The sequence below is a fragment of the Panulirus ornatus genome, chromosome 63, assembly GCF_036320965.1.
Source record: "Panulirus ornatus isolate Po-2019 chromosome 63, ASM3632096v1, whole genome shotgun sequence".
NCBI lineage: Eukaryota > Metazoa > Arthropoda > Malacostraca > Decapoda > Palinuridae > Panulirus > Panulirus ornatus.
The window spans coordinates 1,612,626-1,633,454 of NC_092286.1; the positions used below are offsets into that span (position 1 = coordinate 1,612,626).

The 20,829-nt window shown below is 48.6% G+C and overlaps 1 protein-coding gene and 1 long non-coding RNA gene across 2 annotated transcripts; one reads left to right on the forward strand and one right to left on the reverse strand.

Annotated features, from left to right (window-relative positions):
- Positions 1-3,598: 3,598 nt before the first annotated feature.
- LOC139745920 (uncharacterized) lies at positions 3,599-12,292 on the forward strand. Its single transcript, XM_071656596.1, has 3 exons — positions 3,599-3,727; positions 10,602-11,132; positions 11,242-12,292. The coding sequence occupies exons 1-3, from the start codon at positions 3,697-3,699 to the stop codon at positions 11,847-11,849; spliced, it is 1,170 nt and encodes a 389-aa protein (XP_071512697.1). The 5' UTR covers positions 3,599-3,696; the 3' UTR covers positions 11,850-12,292.
- Positions 12,293-16,323: 4,031 nt separating this feature from the next.
- On the reverse strand, positions 16,324-18,174 carry LOC139745841 (uncharacterized). Its single transcript, XR_011711987.1, has 2 exons — positions 18,037-18,174; positions 16,324-16,974 (listed from the first exon to the last, which is right to left on the reverse strand). It is a non-coding gene; the product is annotated as an uncharacterized lncRNA (long non-coding RNA).
- Between the last annotated feature and the right edge of the window lie 2,655 nt (positions 18,175-20,829).

The window sequence follows — 20,829 nt, forward strand, 5'->3', positions numbered from 1 at the left end:
GATTTATCAAGGATGTAAGGCGGCATGTGTACGTGTAGCAAGAGAGGAAAGTGATTGGTTCCCAGGGGGGTGCCATTTCATGTGTGGCGCGGTGGCGGCGAGAGTGGATGAAGGCAGCATGTATGATTATGTACGTGTATATATGTATATGTCTGTGTATGTATATGTATGCATACGTTGAAATGTATAAGTATATGTATGTACGTGTGTGGACTTGTATGTATATACATGTGTATGTGGGTGGGTTGGGCCATTCTTTCGTCGGTTTCCTTGCGCTACCTCGATAATGCGGGAGACGGCGACAAAGTATAGTAATAATATATATATATATATATATATATATATATATATATATATATATATATATATATATATATATATATATATATATATATATATATACACACTAGCCTGAGCCAGGTATCCTTTTTATCGACCAATTCCTATGGGTGGATGAACAGCTGGGTTGATTGTTGACCGCCTGCCGTAATAAGGGTTCGATCGTATGCGCTGGAGCGTGGGCGGCCCGTGGATGCGTCATGGTGAGGAAGTCTACACCAGAAGGATGTAGACCATGAAGGCATTCTTAATACATGAAGGCCACATCCAAGTATGAATGATCCATGTTTTCTCACAAAGTGGAACCGTTTCTTGATATATAAGTTGGTCCAATGTTTATCATGAGGAAGATCCCGCTTTCCTCACACCCATCTTGCTCACTCATGGTCGCTCCTACATACCAAGTAATGCTCTTCAATATTATATTATAATTTATCTTCGTTTGTATTACCTGCATGGTAGGCTGATTTTAAGGAATACGAACCTGCACCAGTTGTTGCTCGAGGCCACGTAGGTGAACACCTGCACCAGTTGTTGCTCGAGGCCACGTAGGTGAACACCTGCACCAGTTGTTGCTCGAGGCCACGTAGGTGAACACCTGCACCAGCTGCTGCTCGAGGCCACGTAGGTGAACACCTGCACCAGTTGTTGCTCGAGGCCACGTAGGTGAACACCTGCACCAGTTGTTGCTCGAGGCCACGTAGGTGAACACCTGCACCAGTTGTTGCTCGAGGCCACGTAGGTGAACACCTGCACCAGCTGCTGCTCGAGGCCACGTAGGTGAACACCTGCACCAGTTGTTGCTCGAGGCCACGTAGGTGAACACCTGCACCAGTTGTTGCTCGAGGCCACGTAGGTGAACACCTGCACCAGTTGTTGCTCGAGGCCACGTAGGTGAACACCTGCACCAGCTGCTGCTCGAGGCCACGTAGGTGAACACCTGCACAAGTTGTTGCTCGAGGCCACGTAGGTGAACACCTGCACCAGTTGTTGCTCGAGGCCACGTAGGTGAACACCTGCACCAGTTGCTGCTCGAGGCCACGTAGGTGAACACCTGCACCAGTTGTTGCTCGAGGCCACGTAGGTGAACACCTGCACCAGCTGCTGCTCGAGGCCACGTAGGTGAACACCTGCACCAGTTGTTGCTCGAGGCCACGTAGGTGAACACCTGCACCAGTTGTTGCTCGAGGCCACGTAGGTGAACACCTGCACCAGCTGCTGCTCGAGGCCACGTAGGTGAACACCTGCACCAGTTGTTGCTCGAGGCCACGTAGGTGAACGCCTGCACCAGTTGTTGCTCGAGGCCACGTAGGTGAACACCTGCACCAGTTGTTGCTCGAGGCCACGTAGGTGAACACCTGCACCAGTTGCTGCTCGAGGCCACGTAGGTGAACACCTGCACCAGCTGCTGCTCGAGGCCACGTAGGTGAACACCTGCACCAGTTGCTGCTCGAGGCCACGTAGGTGAACGCCTGCACCAGTTGCTGCTCGAGGCCACGTAGGTGAACACCTGCACCAGTTGTTGCTCGAGGCCACGTAGGTGAACACCTGCACCAGTTGTTGCTCGAGGCCACGTAGGTGAACACCTGCACCAGTTGTTGCTCGAGGCCACGTAGGTAAACACCTGCACCAGTTGCTGCTCGAGGCCACGTAGGTGAACACCTGCACCAGTTGCGGCTCGAGGCCACGTAGGTGAACACCTGCACCAGTTGCTGCTCGAGGCCACGTAGGTGAACACCTGCACCAGTTGTTGCTCGAGGCCACGTAGGTTAACACCTGCACCAGTTGTTGCTCGAGGCCACGTAGGTGAACACCTGCACCAGCTGCTGCTCGAGGCCACGTAGGTGAACCCTGCACCAGTTGCTGCTCGAGGCCACGTAGGTGAACACCTGCACCAGTTGTTGCTCGAGGGCCACGTAGGTGAACACCTGCAACCAGCTTGCTGCTCGAGGCCACGTAGGTGAACACCTGCACCAGTTGTTGCTCGAGGCCACGTAGGTGAACACCTGCACCAGTTGTTGCTCGAGGCCACGTAGGTGAACACCTGCACCAGTTGTTGCTCGAGGGGCCACGTAGGTGAACACCTGCACCAGTTGCTGCTCGAGGCCACGTAGGTGAACACCTGCACTCAGTTGCTGCTCGAGGCCACGTAGGTGAACACCTGCTCCAGTTTGCTGCTCGAGCCACGTAGGGTGAACCACCTGCACCAGTTGCTGCTTCGAGGGCCACGTAGGTGAACACCTGCACCAGTTGTTGCATCAGGCCACGTAGGTGAACACCTGCACCAGTTGCTGCCGAGGCCACGTAGGTGAACACCTGCACCAGTTGCTGCTCCTTGCTCGAGGCCACGTAGGTGAACACCTGCACCAGCTGCTGCTCGAGGCACGTAGGTGAAACACCTGCACCAGTTGTTGCTCGAGGCCACTTAGGTGAACACCTGCACCAGCTGCTGCTCGAGGCCACGTAGGTGAACACCTGCACCAGCTGCTGCTCGAGGCCACGTAGGTGAACGCCTGCACCAGTTGTTGCTCGAGGCCACGTAGGTGAACACCTGCACCAGCTGCTGCTCGAGGCCACGTAGGTGAACACCTGCACCAGTTGTTGCTCGAGGCCACGTAGGTGAACACCTGCACCAGCTGCTGCTCGAGGCCACGTAGGTGAACACCTGCACCAGCTGCTGCTCGAGGCCACGTAGGTGAACACCTGCACCAGCTGCTGCTCGAGGCCACGTAGGTGAACACCTGCACCAGTTGTTGCTCGAGGCCACGTAGGTGAACACCTGCACCAGCTGCTGCTCGAGGCCACGTAGGTGAACACCTGCACCAGTTGTTGCTCGAGGCCACGTAGGTGAACACCTGCACCAGCTGCTGCTCGAGGCCACGTAGGTGAACACCTGCACCAGTTGTTGCTCGAGGCCACGTAGGTGAACACCTGCACCAGCTGCTGCTCGAGGCCACGTAGGTGAATATATTGAGGAAAGTTTCACCAGGATGTTAGCTTAAGGAGATCCAACATGGCGACTGTTGACATTGTGATGTCAGATGTATACCCTTGTGGCCAGCCAACCTGAACTCTCCATCGTTCATTTAACAACTGCTATTTTGTACCTTTCTCATATTTTACTAATCTAAGTGATAAATAACTTTTGATATTCATCAAAGGGAAATTTCATAAATTCACTTTAGATATAACAAGTGATGTGAGAACATGACGTAATAACATGTGTTGTAGAGCAGGTCAGTTGTGGCAAATGTGTGGCAATGACAGAGCGGCAGACAGGTGAGGTGAGGTGAGGGTATATAGGCAGGCTGGCCGGCCAGGCGGCTCCACAGTGGCAGCCAGCCAGCCATCACCAACATGAGGCACCAGCTGGCCTTCTTCCTCATAGGTAAGGTTGTGTACCTATATATGTAGTAGTTCATGTGCAACCTTCCACTCACACTTGTTGCATATCATCTACACATGGTCTACAGCAAGGTTGGGACAGTGGGTCCAGGGTCCAGCAAGGTTGGGACGGTGGGTCCAGGGTCCAGCAAGGTTGGTACGGTGGGTCCAGGATCCAGCAAGGTTGGTACGGTGGGTCCAGGATCCAGCAAGGTTGGGACGGTGGGTCCAGGGTCCAGCAAGGTTGGGACGGTGGGTCCAGGGTCCAGCAAGGTTGGTACGGTGGGTCCAGGATCCAGCAAGGTTGGGACGGTGGGTCCAGGGTCCAGCAAGGTTGGGATGGTGGGTCCAGGATCCAGCAAGGTTGGTACGGTGGGTCCAGGATCCAGCAAGGTTGGTACGGTGGGTCCAGGGTCCAGCAAGGTTGGGATGGTGGGTCCAGGATCCAGCAAGGTTGGTACGGTGGGTCCAGGATCCAGCAAGGTTGGGACGGTGGGTTCAGGATCCAGCAAGGTTGGGACGGTGGGTCCAGGATCCAGCAAGGTTGGGATGGTGGGTCCAGGATCCAGCAAGGTTGGTACGGTGGGTCCAGGATCCAGCAAGGTTGGGACGGTGGGTTCAGGATCCAGCAAGGTTGGTACGGTGGGTCCTGGGTCCAGCAAGGTTGGGACGGTGGGTCCAGGATCCAGCAAGGTTGGGACGGTGGGTCCAGGATCCAGCAAGGTTGGGACGGTGGGTCCAGGATCCAGCAAGGTTGGGATGGTGGGTCCAGGATCCAGCAAGGTTGGTACGGTGGGTCCAGGGTCCAGCAAGGTTGGGACGGTGGGTCCAGGATCCAGCAAGGTTGGGATGGTGGGTCCAGGATCCAGCAAGGTTGGGATGGTGGGTCCAGGATCCAGCAAGGTTGGGACGGTGGGTCCAGGATCCAGCAAGGTTGGGACGGTGGGTCCAGGGTCCAGCAAGGTTGGTACGGTGGGTCCAGGATCCAGCAAGGTTGGGACGGTGGGTCCAGGGTCCAGCAAGGTTGGTACGGTGGGTCCAGGATCCAGCAAGGTTGGTACGGTGGGTCCAGGGTCCAGCAAGGTTGGTACGGTGGGTCCAGGATCCAGCAAGGTTGGGACGGTGGGTCCAGGGTCCAGCAAGGTTGGTACGGTGGGTCCAGGATCCAGCAAGGTTGGGACGGTGGGTCCAGGATCCAGCAAGGTTGGGACGGTGGGTCCAGGATCCAGCAAGGTTGGGACGATGGGTCCAGGATCCAGCAAGGTTGGTACGGTGGGTCCTGGGTCCAGCAAGGTTGGTACGGTGGGTCCAGGATCCAGCAAGGTTGGGACGATGGGTCCAGGATCCAGCAAGGTTGGTACGGTGGGTCCAGGATCCAGCAAGGTTGGTACGGTGGGTCCAGGATCCAGCAAGGTTGGGATCAGTGTTATAAATGCCTTGACTCCATTTGTATATATTCCGGGGTCACATTTACCAGGATTACCTTGTGACGCCAGTCTTGGCTACACCCTCACCATATTGTAAGTCTTGGCTACACCCTCAGCATATTGTAGGTCTTGGCTACACCCTCACCATATTGTAGGTCTTGGCTACACCCTCACCATATTGTAGGTCTTGGCTACACCCTCAACGTATTGTAGGTCTTGGCTACACCCTCAACATATTGTAAGTCTTGGTTACACCCTCACCATATTGTAAGTCTTGGCTACACCCTCACCATATTGTAGGTCTTGGCTACACCCTCAACGTATTGCAGGTCTTGGCCACACCCTCACCATATTGTAGGTCTTGGCTACACCCTCAACATATTGTAAGTCTTGGTTACACCCTCACCATATTGTAAGTCTTGGCTACACCCTCACCATATTGTAGGTCTTGGCTACACCCTCACCATATTGTAAGTCTTGGCTACACCCTCACCATATTGTAGGTCTCGGCTACACCCTTAACATATTGTAGGTCTTGGCTACACCCTCAGCATATTGTAAGTCTTGGCTACACCCTCACCATATTGTAAGTCTTGGCTACACCCTCAACATATTGTAGGTCTTGGCTACACCCTCACCATATTGTAGGTCTCGGCTACACCCTCACCATATTGTAGGTCTTGGCTACACCCTCAACGTATTGCAGGTCTTGGCCACACCCTCACCATATTGTAGGTCTTGGCTATACTCTCAACATATTGTAAGTCTTGGCTACACCCTCAACATATTGTAAGTCTTGGCTACACCCTCAACATATTGTAGGTCTTGGCGACACCCTCAACATATTGTAAGTCTTGGCTACAGCCTCACCATATTGTAGGTCTTGGCTACACCCTCAACATATTGTAGGTCTTGGCTACACCCTCACCATATTATAAGTCTTGGCTACACCCTCAACATATTGTAAGTCTTGGGTACACCCTCACCACATTGTAGGTCTTGGCTATACCCTCAACATATTGTAGGTCTTGGCTACACCCTCACCATATTGTAAGTCTTGGCTACACCCTCAACATATTGTAAGTCTTGGGTACACCCTCACCACATTGTAGGTCTTGGCTACACCCTCAGTATATTGTAGGTCTTGGCTACACCCTCACCATATTGTAAGTCTTGGCTATACCCTCACCATATGGTAAGTCTTGGCTACACCCTCAACATATTGTAAGTCTTGGCTACACCCTCACCATATTGTAGGTCTTGGCTATACCCTCACCATACTGTAGGTCTTGGCTATACCCCCAACATATTTTTAGTCTTGGCTACACCCTCAACATATTGTAGGTCTTGGCTACACCCTCACCATATTGTAGGTCTTGGCTATACCCTCACCATATTGTAGGTCTTGTCTATACCCTCACCATATTGTAGGTCTTGGCTACACCCTCACCATATTGTAAGTCTTGGCTACACCCTCACCATATTGTAAGTCTTGGCTACACCCTCAACATATTGTAAGTCTTGGCTACACCCTCAACATATTGTAAGTCTTGGCTACACCCTCACCATATTGTAAGTCTTGGCTACACCCTCAACATATTGTAGGTCTTGGCTACACCTTCACCATATTGTAAGTCTTGGCTACACCCTCACCATATTGTAAGTCTTGGCTACACCCTCAACATATTGTAGGTCTTGGCTACACCCTCACCATATTGTAGGTCTTGGCTATACCCTCACCATATTGTAGGTCTTGGCTATACCCTCAACATATTTTAAGTCTTGGCTACACCTTCAACATATTGTAGGTCTTGGCTACAACCTCACCATATTGTAGGTCTTGGCTATACCCTCACCATATTGTAGGTCTTGGCTATACGCTCACCATATTGTAGGTCTTGGCTATACCCTCACCATATTGTAAGTCTTGGCTACACCCTCAACATATTGTAAGTCTTGGCTACACCCTCAACATATTGTAAGTCTTGGCTACACCCTCACCATATTGTAAGTCTTGGCTATGCCCTCACCATATTGTAGGTCTTGGCTATACCCTGAACATATTGTAGGTCTTGGCTATACCCTCACCATATTGTAGGTCTTGGCTACACCCTCACCATATTGTAGGTCTTGGCTACACCCTCACCATATTGTAAGTCTTGGCTACACCCTCAACATATTGTAGGTCTTGGCTACACCCTCACCATATTGTAGGTCTTGGCTACACTCTCACCATATTGTAAGTCTTGGCTATACTCTCACCATAATGTAAGTCTTGGCTACACCCTCACCATATTGTAGGTCTTGGCTACACCCTCACCATATTGTAGGTCTTGCTACACCCTCACCATATTTTAAGTCTTGGCTACACCCTCACCATACTGTAAGTCTTGGCTACACCCTCAACATATTATAGGTCTTGGCTGTACCCTCAACATATTGTAAGTCTTGGCTACACCCTCACCATATTGTAGGTCTTGGCTATGCCCTCACCATATTGTAGGTCTTGGCTCTGCCCTCACCATATTGTAGGTCTTGGCTATACCCTCAACATATTGTAGGTCTTGGCTATACCCTCACCATATTGTAGGTCTTGGCTACACCCTCACCATATTGTAAGTCTTGGCTACACCCTCACCATATTGTAAGTCTTGGCTACACCCTCACCATATTGTAAGTCTTGGCTACACCCTCACCATATTGTAGGTCTTGGCTACACCCTCACCATATTGTAGGTCTTGGCTACACCCTCACCATATTGTAGGTCTTGGCTACACCCTCACCATATTGTAAGTCTTGGCTACACCCTCACCATATTGTAGGTCTTGCTACACCCTCACCATATTGTAAGTCTTGGCTATACCCTCACCGTACTTTAAGTCTTGGCTACACCGTCAACATATTATAGGTCTTGGCTGTACCCTCAACATATTGTAAGTCTTGGCTACACCCTCACCATATTGTAGGTATTGGCTATACCCTCACCATATTGTAGGTCTTGGCTACACCCTCACCATATTGTAGGTCTTGGCTACACCCTCACCATATTGTAGGTCTTGGCTATACCCTCAACATATTGTAGGTCTTGGCTATACCCTCACCATATTGTAGGTCTTGGCTACACCCTCACCATATTGTACGTCTTGGCTATACCCTCACCATATTGTAAGTCTTGGCTACACCCTCACCACATTGTAAGTCTTGGCTACACCCTCACCATATTGTAGGTCTTGGCTACACCCTCACCATATTGTAGGTCTTGGCTACACCCTCACCATATTGTAGGTCTTGGCTACACCCTCACCATATTGTAGGTCTTGGCTACACCCTCACCATATTGTAGGTCTTGGCTATACCCTCACCATATTGTAGGTCTTGGCTATACCCTCACCATATTGTAGGTCTTGGCTACACCCTCAACATATTGTAGGTCTTGGCTATACCCTCAACATATTGTAAGTCTTGGCTACACCCTCACCATATTGTAGGTCTTGGCTACACCCTCACCATATTGTAGGTCTTGGCTACACCCTCACCATATTGTAGGTCTTGGCTACACCCTCGCCATATTGTAAGTCTTGGCTATACCCTCACCATATTGTAGGTCTTGGCTATACCCTCACCATATTGTAGGTCTTGGCTACACCCTCATCATATTGTAGGTCTTGGCTATACCCTCAACGTATTACAAGTCTTGGCTACACCCTCACCATATTGTAAGTCTTGGCTAAACGCTCACCATATTGTAAGTCTTGGCTATACCCTCAACATATTGTCAGTCTTGGCTAAACGCTCACCATATTGTAAGTCTTGGCTATACCCTCACCATATTGTAGGTCTTGGCTATATACCCTCACCATATTGTAGGTCTTGGCTATACCCTCACCATATTGTAGGTCTTGGCTATACCCTCACCATATTGTAGGTCTTGGCTACACCCTCACCATATTGTAAGTCTTGGCTACACTCTCACCTTATTGTAAGTCTTGGCTACACTCTCACCATATTGTAGGTCTTGGCTACACCCTCACCATATTGTAGGTCTTGGCTACACCCTCACCATATTGTAGGTCTTGGCTACACCCTTACCATATTGTAAGTCTTGGCTACACCCTCAACATATTGTAGGTCTTGGGTACACCCTCACCATATTGTAAGTCTTGGCTACACCCTCACCATATTGTAGGTCTTGGGTACACCCTCACCATATTGTAAGTCTTGGCTACACCCTCACCATATTGTAGGTCTTGGGTACACCCTCACCATATTGTAAGTCTTGGTTATACCCTTACCTTATTGTAAGTCTTCGCTATACCCTCAACATATTGTAAGTCTTGGCCATACCCTCAGCATACAATAGGTCTTGGCTATACCCTCACCATATTGTAGGTCTTGGCTATACCCTCACCATATTGTAGGTCTTGGCTATACCCTCAACATATTGTAAGTCTTGGCTAAACGCTCACCATATTGTAAGTCTTGGCTATACCCTCACCATATTGTAGGTCTTGGCTACACCCTCACCATATTGTAGGTCTTGGCTATACCCTCACCATATTGTAGGTCTTGGCTATACCCTCACCATATTGTAGGTCTTGGCTATATACCCTCACCATATTGTAGGTCTTGGCTATATACCCTCACCATATTGTAGGTCTTGGCTATATACCCTCACCATATTGTAGGTCTTGGCTATACCCTCACCATATTGTAGGTCTTGGCTATACCCTCACCATATTGTAGGTCTTGGCTATACCCTCACCATATTGTAGGTCTTGGCTATATCCTCACCATATTGTAGGTCTTGGCTATACTCTCACCATATTGCAGGTCTTGGCTATATACCCTCACCATATTGTAGGTCTTGGCTATATACCCTCACCATATTGTAGGTCTTGGCTATACCCTCACCATATTGTAGGTCTTGGCTATACCCTCACCATATTGTAGGTCTTGGCTACACCCTCACCATATTGTAGGTCTTGGCTATACCCTCACCATATTGTAGGTCTTGGCTATATACCCTCACCATATTGTAGGTCTTGGCTATATACCATCACCATATTGTAGGTCTTGGCTATATACCCTCACCATATTGTAGGTCTTGGCTATACCCTCACCATATTGTAGGTCTTGGCTATACCCTCACCATATTGTAGGTCTTGGCTATACCCTCACCATATTGTAGGTCTTGGCTATATCCTCACCATATTGTAGGTCTTGGCTATACTCTCACCATATTGCAGGTCTTGGCTATATACCCTCACCATCACGTGAACATTACTAGGGTCCTGATATATATGACGCTGCAGACATTTGCTGCTGATGTACAAATTATTGCAATATTTTCTGATCAAAATTACTGGTAGAAAACGAAACTTTCTTTTAAACTTTGCTCTTTCCTCTCGACTTTTTTTTTTTTTACCAGTAAATGATGTTTGTCTGTTGCAGGAGCCTGTCTGGCCCTACCTGACCGGGATCTGGACAGGTTTGTCCCTGGCCGACCCACCAACGTGGGCGTTCCTGGTGTACAAACTTTTAGCAATGTGCCCAGCTTCCAGCGTCCCCACCTTGACCCAACACCTCCCAGCTACCAGAAACCACAGGTTGACCCACGACCTCCCAGCTACCAGAAACCACAGGTTGACCCACGACCTCCCAGCTACCAGAAACCACAGGTTGACCCAACACCTCCCAGCCACCAGAAACCACAGGTTGACCCACGACCTCCCAGCTACCAGAAACCACAGGTTGACCCACGACCTCCCAGCTACCAGAGGCCACAAATCCTCCCGGCAGTGGTCAGCCGTCCTCTTCGATCCGCCGAGGACTCGGGCCATGTCGGTGCTCGCCTGGCTATAACTGTCCCCAGCCACCTCACGCCAAACCTGCCCCAGGACAAGACTGCTCAACTCCCTCCCAAGTCTGAGCTACTGAGGCCTGCCCAGCGGCCACAGACCCGCCCCGCCAGACTGCCCGAAGGTAAGTGTTTTGCTGCTATAACATACACAGTTATAGATTCCACATTCATTAAACAGATCAGAAAGTGTCATTTCAAAATGAACTTGCAATGTTTACCTTATTCTTTCAGGTGTGGCAGACTCACTTCATCCTCGACCAGACCAGAAAACAGCTCAGCTTCCCGGTCATCCAGGACCGTTGTTATCCACTGATAAAGTTTATCCACAAACCCTTCCTGCACCTCTACCCCAGCCTACTGCCAGCCAAGCTACTCCTGAACTTCCGCCCAAGTCTGAACTTACCAAACCAGTTCCCAGACCACCCAAAGCTCAGGCCTCGGCTGTGACTCTTTCGGAGCGTCCTCAGACCCTAGCGGCATCTCTACCAGAACAGAAAACTGCTGAGCTTCCTCCGAGATCAGAACTGACTAAGCCATCTTCCAGGCCAGGGCGTCCACAGACCTTACCAGGAGAGCCAAAGTTTGATGTCAGACCCAGTCCCGGCCAGCTGACCAAACCTGCCAGCAAGCCACACACCCACCAAGATGGTGGCTTCGCGCCTCTTGCTAAGGACCGCGTGCAGGCCGGACTCATCCCAGGGGAACTGACCAAACCTAATCTTCATCTTCCCAGTCCTCAGGAGCAGCCCACTGCTGCCCCAGATTACAAACAGCGTCCACAGGTGCAGCCCACCAGGCCCAGCCCAGGGCAGCTGACCAAGCCCGCGGAGCGGCCATGAAGCCTGTATCATCGTCATCATGTAGCCAGTCTTCATCATCACCTCCCACACACTTGACTACATTAATGAAACTTTTGTTTTACGAGTTAAAGTATTTTCGACTTGTCTATCCTTCAGGTGATAATGATACAAGATATTGTATGGTTCAACAGATAACACTACCAAACTGTTCACCAGTCTTAACCACACTGGAGTCCGTCTTACAACGGCAAACTGTTGGTTAATCATGCAAACACCACTAGTCCGTTAGCCTTACAATAACAAAGTGTTGTTGGCTAATCCTGACAACACAAGGCCATCAGTTCAACAACAACAAATGGTTGGTTAGTCCAGACAACAACAGTCCATCAACCTTACAACCACAATCAACCATTAACATTAACCTGTAATGTTAGTATTACTTGTTCTTCATATTTGTTTTGATAATAAATGGCCACTAAACATACCATTAATAGACTACAACCTTACTGGAGTTACAACTGCCCTGAATGCAGTTACTACCACCAATACTAGAGTTACTGAGTTAGTATTACTCTTACTACAGTTATCTGAGTCAATACCACCTGTACTCAGTGGAGTTAGCTGCTCGGAAACTACCCTTACAGAGTTACCTCAGTTACTACCACCCTTACTGGAGTTACCTAATTGAATATTATCCGAACTGGAGTTATTTGAGTTATTATTCTCAGTGGAGTTACATGAGTTACTACCACTCTTACTGGAGCTAGATGAGTTACAGCACCTATACTGGAATTACCTGAGTTACTCCTACCTTTACCGAAGTTGGCTAAATCAATATAACCCATATTGGAATTACCTGAATTATATCCACCCTTACTGGAGTTACTCAGTTATTACTGCCCTGATTGGAGTAACCTTAGTTAATACCGGTTGAACTGGAGTTACCTAAGTTACTACCACCCTTGATAGAGTTACCTAAGTTATTACTACCTGTACTGGAGTTACTATCACCCTTATTGAAGTTACTTGAGTTAGTACCTCTCTTAATAGTTATTTAAGGTAATATCACCAGTACTGTAGTTCCCTGATTAACTATCAACCTTACTGGAGTTTCGTGAGTTACTACCACCCTTTCTCGGGTTACTACCACCCTTTCTCGGGTTACTACCACCCTTTCTCGGGTTTCTCGTGACTCATACCCCTGATGACCCGTGGTGACTCACACTCCTGATGACCCGTGGTGACTCACACTCCTGATGACCCGTGGTGACTCACACTCCTGATGACCCGTGGTGACTCACACTCCTGATGACCCGTGACTCACACTCCTGATGACCCGTGACTCACACCCCTGATGACCCATGGTGACTCACACTCCTGATGACCCGTGGTGACTCACACTCCTGATGACCCGTGGTGACTCACACTCCTGATGACCCGTGGTGACTCACTCCTGATGACCCGTGACTCACACTCCTGATGACCCGTGGTGACTCACACTCCTGATGACCCGTGGTGACTCACACTCCTGATGACCCGTGGTGACTCACACTCCTGATGACCCGTGGTGACTCACACTCCTGATGACCCGTGGTGACTCACACTCCTGATGACCCGTGACTCACACTCCTGATGAGCCGTGGTGACTCACACTCCTGATGACCCGTGACTCAAACTCCTGATGACCCGTGGTGACTCACACTCCTGATGACCCGTGACTCACACTCCTGATGACCCGTGACTCACACTCCTGATGACCCGTGGTGACTCACACTCCTGATGACCCGTGACTCACACTCCTGATGACCCGTGGTGACTCACACTCCTGATGAGCCGTGACTCACACTCCTGATGACCCGTGGTGACTCACACTCCTGATGACCCGTGACTCACACTCCTAATGACCCGTGACCCACACTCCTGATGACCCGTGGTGACTCACACTCCTGATGAGCCGTGACTCACATTCCTGATGAGCCGTGACTCACACTCCTGATGACCCGTGGTGACTCAAACTCCTGATGACCCGTGACTCACACTCCTGATGACCCGTGACTCACACTCCTGATGACCCGTGGTGACTCACACTCCTGATGAGCCGTGACCCACACTCCTGATGACCCGTGGTGACTCACACTCCTGATGAGCCGTGACTCACACTCCTGATGAGCCGTGACTCACACTCCTGATGAGCCGTGACCCACACTCCTGATGAGCCGCGACTCACACTTCTGATGAGCCGTATCCCACACTCCTGATGAGCCGTGACTCACACTCCTGATGAGCCGTGACCCACACTCCTGATGAGCCGTGACTCACACTCCTGATGAGCCGTGACTCACACTCCTGATGAGCCGTGACCCACACTCCTGATGAGCCGTGACTCACACTCCTGATAAGCCGCGACTCACACTCCTGATGAGCCGTGACTCACACTCCTGATGAGCCGTGACCCACACTCCTAATGAGCCGTGACTCACACTCCTGATGAGCCGTGACTCACACTCCTGATGAGCCGTGACTCACACTCCTGATGACCCGTGACTCACACTCCTGATGAGCCGTGACCCACACTCCTGATGAGCCGTGACTCACACTCCTGATAAGCCGCGACTCACTCCTGATGAGCCGTGACTCACACTCCTGATGAACCGTGACTCACACTCCTGATGACCCGTGACTCACACTCCTGATGAGCCGTGACCCACACTCCTGATGAGCCGTGACTCACACTCCTGACAAGCCGCGACTCACACTCCTGATGACCCGTGACTCACACTCCTGATGAGCCGTGACCCACACTCCTAATGAGCCGTGACTCACACTCCTGATGAGCCGCGACTCACACTCCTGATGAGCCGTGACTCACACTCCTGATGAGCCGTGACCCACACTCCTGATGAGCCGTGACTCACACTCCTGATGAGCCGTGACTCACACTCCTGATGAGCCGTGACTCACACTCCTGATGACCCGTGACTCACACTCCTGATGAGCCGCGACTCACACTCCTGATGAGCCGTGACTCACACTCCTGATGAACCGTGACCCACACTCCTGATGAGCCGTGACTCACACTCCTGATGAGCCGTGACTCACTTCTGATGAACCGTGACCCACACTCCTGATGAGCCCTGACTCACATTCCTGATGAGCCGTGACCCACACTCCTGATGAGCCGTGACTCACACTTCTGATGAGCCGTGACTCACACTCCTGATGAGCCGTGACCCACACTCCTGATGAGCCGTGACTCACATTCCTGATGAGCCGTGACCCACACTCCTGATGAGCCGTGACTCACACTCCTGATGAGCCGTGACTCACATTCCTGATGAGCCGTGACCCACACTCCTGATGAGCCGTGACTCACACTTCTGATGAGCCGTGACTCACACTCCTGATGAGCCGTGACCCACACTCCTGATGAGCCGTGACTCACACTCCTGATGAGCCGTGACCCACACTCCTGATGAGCCGCGACTCACACTTCTGATGAGCCGTGACCCACACTCCTGATGAGCCGTGACCCACACTCCTGATGAGCCGCGACTCACACTTCTGATGAGCCGTGACCCACACTCCTGATGAGCCGCGACTCACACTTCTGATGAGCCGTGACCCACACTCCTGATGAGCCGTGACTCACACTCCTGATGAGCCGTGACCCACACTCCTGATGAGCCGCGACTCACACTCCTCATGAGCCGTAGTGACCCACACTCTTCATGAGCCGTGTGACTCACACTTCTGATGAGCCGTGACTCACACTCTTGATGAGCCGTGACCCACACTCCTGATGAGCCGCGACTCACACTCCTCATGAGCCGTAGTGACCCACACTCTTCATGAGCCGTGTGACTCACACTTCTGATGAGCCGTGACTCACACTCCTGATGAGCCGTGACCCACACTCCTGATGAGCCGCGACTCACACTTCTGATGAGCCGTGACCCACACTCCTGATGAGCCGCGACTCACACTTCTGATGAGCCGTGACCCACACTCCTGATGAGCCGTGACTCACACTCCTGATGAGCCGTGACCCACACTCCTGATGAGCCGCGACTCACACTCCTCATGAGCCGTAGTGACCCACACTCTTCATGAGCCGTGTGACTCACACTTCTGATGAGCCGTGACGAACAAGATCCAACAGCAGGGGCATGGTTGTGGTCAAGATCCAACAACATGGCATGGTTGTGGTTAAGATCCATCAACAGGGCAAGGTTGTGGTTAAGATTCAACAACAGGGGAAGTTTTTGGTTAAGATCCATCAACAGGGGCAAGATTGTGGTTAAGATTCAACAATAGGGCAAAGTTGTGGTTAAGATTCAGCAACAGGGCAAGGTTGTGGCTGAAATACTATAATGTAAAGAAATCCATAAAATTCAAAGCAAAAGATTGAAAAATTGTTGGCATAGAGGCGGTTAACCTGGGTGACATTTTTGATCTCTTGCTAGTCTGAAGTGTTATAAGTTTGACTTGGAACATAATACAGACAGACAACAGATATTAGTAGCATATTTATTCAGATACATTGTCAGGGTAAAGGTAAGGTATACAAGAGGATGTATCCTTGCGGATATAATGTAAAAGGCATTTTATCTATGGTTTTTTCTGAGGGAACACATTACATGTCTAGTTGTTTAGTGGAATTTACAATGTGGTAATGTTGTTACGTAAGAGTGTGGGCGACTGCAGCCCAGCCTTGGTAATGATGACATCCTGGAGTGTAGCTGGTTATCACACTGTCTCACAATAACTAGCCAATCTTCTCTACAGCCGCTCGGGTTTAACTTTCTTCATCAAGACCAGACGTGGTCACTGTTGTGGCCGTCGTGACCACTAGAGGGAGCCTTAGTGATATACATGGTCGTGGTCTATCATCCTCGAGAGGGACGGCTGGGGCGAGGGACAGGCTTGGTCAGCTGGTAATGGGGCGGGATTTGAGCAGTCTTGTCGTGGGGCAGGCGGGCTGGCAGGGTCTGGACGGGTAGGTGGGCCGGCCTGGTGATCCGCTCGGCTGAGCGACCCTGGCGGAAAGGCTGCGGCCTCTGGAAGCTGGGCGGTCGCGGGTCGATCTGCGGCCTCTGGAAGCTGGGGACGCCGCCTGGACCGGGAAGCTGGGGCTTCGGTCCTCCTGCCCAGGTCACACATGCCCCTAGGATATATCAAGATATTCACAAACCAGACGGAACTGACACCAAGAATTCACCCAACAAAAATGGAGTTCGTTACTTACTGTCGAGAAGCATAAGGCATTTCTTTATTCTTGATCATGATAAACAAGTATTTCTCACTTGATATTTTAGCATTCATTGGAAAATAGTATTTTACAGTAAGAATAATAAAGCCTCAGGGGCAGAATGATGATGCTAAGGATGTGCTCCAATGCATTACCTAAACAATATGATTCTCTTACTGAATAGGAAAACATAAGCTACATAAATTACAACTTAACTAACTTACGGAAGGAACTGCAACGAAATTCTGCATGCAGCAGCGAAGACAATTTTTGGCATATAGAATTAACTGGCTTAATAAACAAGATTATTTATATATCCATTTTTGAACCAAATGTAATGTAATTATTATACCTGAGGAGCGTCTTTTTGTTTTGTGGTGAGCCATATTGGTTCTTTGCCTATGTACTTAGGTGGGCGCACGTTGTTGTGTGGGCCTTTGGTCTGTGGTGGAGGAACTGTGGTAGGAGCCACACCACCTGATGTACCAGCCACACTTGCGCTCTTGCCTGAACGAAAGTCGTTCATTTCTGATGTGTTGAACATCGTATTCAAAATACATTTTTTCGGAAATCTGATAGTTCTACAGATAAGCAACATTTGGGGTTGTTATCTTAAGCTTACCTTAGATCTTTCAGCTTCAAGGTATGTACCTACTGATAAAGACCTACACAATGAAAATAATAATGTGAAGCTAAAGAATGCACAGATAATGATTTGAGTGATCCGCTGTGACATCATAAACTGTCCACGTAATCCAAAACAGCATTATTACAAAGTTATCATAACAACTGTATCATGAGAAACATTGTTCCTCATGAACCTACATGGTGTAGTAATGCTCGACCGTTGCTACAGTAGCTAAGTACAACTTTAGCAATGGACGTCTGGATGCATAATAATTGAACAGGTAAAATATGTCACTGGGTTTTCTTAAGTTAAACATGAAAATGATACACAGTAAGACAAACTTAACTTACCCATGAACAGCAAGACAAGCACCTTCATTTCATGCCAAGTGCAACAATATATATTTATATATATTTCTTGCTGAAGTTCGTGCCGTACTAAATGTTAGGACGGCACTGTGGTGAGGTAGACACAGGGGCTGGCCTTTATATTGGTCCACCACTCTGCTCCTCACACAGCAACCAGCCCAAGGACGTCCTTATCTTCAGATGCCACAAGCAGGGATTTCTCAAGGAACCAGTTTTATTCCAGTAACTATATGAATAATTTGATCAAAGTTATATGTATACGGAAATGTTATAAGTACTTGGGATATGAAACATTGTGATAATTCATAAAAGAACTAATCAAAACGGGGAAAGTAGCTTAAAGGAAAGGTAATTGGTCAATGCTTGTGTGATCAAAAAATGTTTAGGTAAACCAGAAGGCCTTCAGTTCTTGAACCAATATTGGCCAACCCGTTCGTACACTGACGTCAGGGTATTTCTTCACAAAACCTTCAAAGGAATCACTCCATCTCTTCACCTCGTATTTGCCTGTTCCTACCTCCCCTTTTGCATCTTTCAAAAGTATAACCATGTGGTCCTGTTTTCTTACACTGCTTACCTTCCTCCAAAACATTATCTTATTCTCCTTGACATTTGTTGATATTCGCTCACCCTATCTCCCATTTGCCCTCTTTTAGCCCATCCACTTTCCTCTTGACCCCCTGCTATTTCGTTTAAATCTCTCATTCAACTCTCACTCCTTACCTTTAAGTAACGCCCATGTAACGCCCATACATTTATATTTTCTCTTTCACTTAGCAACTTCATCCTCTCTCTCTCTCTCTCTCTCTCTCTCTCTCTCTCTCTCTCTCTCTCTCTCTCTCTCTCTCTCTCTCTCTCTCTCTCTCTCTCTCTCTCTCTCTCTCTCTCTCTCTCTCTCATATATATATATATATATATATATATATATATATATATATATATATATATATATATATATATATATATATATATATTCCCTGGGGATAGGGGAGAAAGAATACTTCCCACGTGTTCCCTGCGTGTCGTAGAAGGCGACTAAAAGGGAAGGGAGCGGGGGGCTGGAAATCCTCCCCTCTCGTTTTTTTTTTTTTTTAATTTTCCAAAAGAAGGAACAGAGAAGAGGGCCAGGTGAGGATATTCCCTCAAAGGCCCAGTCCTCTGTTCTTAACGCTACCTCGCTATCACGGGAAATAGCGAATAGTATGAAAAAAAAAAAAAAAAAAAAAAAAAAAATATATATATATATATATATATATATATATATATATATATATATATATATATATATATATATATATATATATATATATATATATATATATATATATATATTATCTTTATTTCATTTTGCTTTGTAGCTGTCTCCCGCGTTTGCGAGGTAGCGCAAGGAAACAGACGATAGAAATGGCCCAATCCACCCCCATACACATGTATATACATACACGTCCACACACTCAAATATACATACCTATACATCCCAGTGTACACATATATATATATACACACACAGTCATATGCATATATACACATGTACATAATTAATACTGTCTGCCTTTATTTATTCCCATCGCCACCTCGCCACACATGGAATACCATCCCCCTCCCCCCTCATGTGAGCGAGGTAGCGCTAGGAAAAGACAACAAAGGCCCCATTCGTTCACACTCAGTCTCCAGCTGTCATGTAATAATGCCCGAAACCACAGCTCCCTTTCCACATCCAGGCCCCACAGAACTTTCCATGGTTTACCTCAGACGCTTTACATGCCCTGATTCAATCCATTAACAGCACGTCGACCCCGGTGCACCACATCCATCCAATTCACTCTATTCCTTGCCCGCCTTTCAGCCCTTGCATGTTCAGGCCCCGATCACTCAAAATCTTTTTCACTCCATCTTTCCACCTCCAATTTGGTCTCCCACTTCTCCTCGTTCCCTCCACCTCCGACACATATATCCTCTTGGTCAATCTTTCCTCACTCATTCTCTCCATGTGACCAAACCATTTCAAAACACCCTCTTCTGCTCTCTCAACCACGCTCTTTTTATTTTCACACATCTCTCTTACCCTTACGTTACTTACTCGATCAAACCACCTCACACCACACATTGTCCTCAAACATCTCATTTCCAGCACATCCATCCTCCTGCGCACAACTCTATCCATAGTCCACGCCTCGCAACCATACAACATTGTTGGAACCACTATTCCTTCAAACATACCCATTTTTGCTTTCCGAGATAATGTTCTCGACTTCCACACATTCTTCAAGGCTCCCAGAATTTTCGCCCCCTCCCCCACCCTATGATCCACTTCCGCTTCCATGGTTCCATCCGCTGCCAGATCCACTCCCAGATATCTAAAACACTTCACTTCCTCCAGTTTTTCTCCATTCAAACTCACCTCCCAATTGAATTGACCCTCAACCCTACTGTACCTAATAACCTTGCTCTTATTCACATTTACTCTTAACTTTCTTCTTTCACACACTTTACCAAACTCAGTCACCAGCTTCTGCAGTTTCTCACATGAATCAGCCACCAGCGCTGTATCATCAGCGAACAACAACTGACTCACTTCCCAAGCTCTCTCATCCCCAACAGACTTCATACTTGCCCCTCTTTCCAAAACTCTTGCATTCACCTCCCTAACAACCCCTTCCATAAAAAAATTAAACAACCATATATATATATATATATATATATATATATATATATATATATATATATATATATATATATATATATATATATATATATATATATTGTTTATGGATG

What these genes read in the sequence shown, in the direction of transcription:
- LOC139745920 (XM_071656596.1), top strand. Translation starts at nt 3,697, where the DNA reads ATGAGGCACCAGCTGGCCTTCTTCCTCATAG. An exon ending in GCTGGCCTTCTTCCTCATAG is followed by an intron (nt 3,728 to 10,601) that starts GTAAGGTTGTGT and finishes TGTCTGTTGCAG; the next exon opens with GAGCCTGTCTGGCCCTACCT. An exon ending in CCCCGCCAGACTGCCCGAAG is followed by an intron (nt 11,133 to 11,241) that starts GTAAGTGTTTTG and finishes TTATTCTTTCAG; the next exon opens with GTGTGGCAGACTCACTTCAT.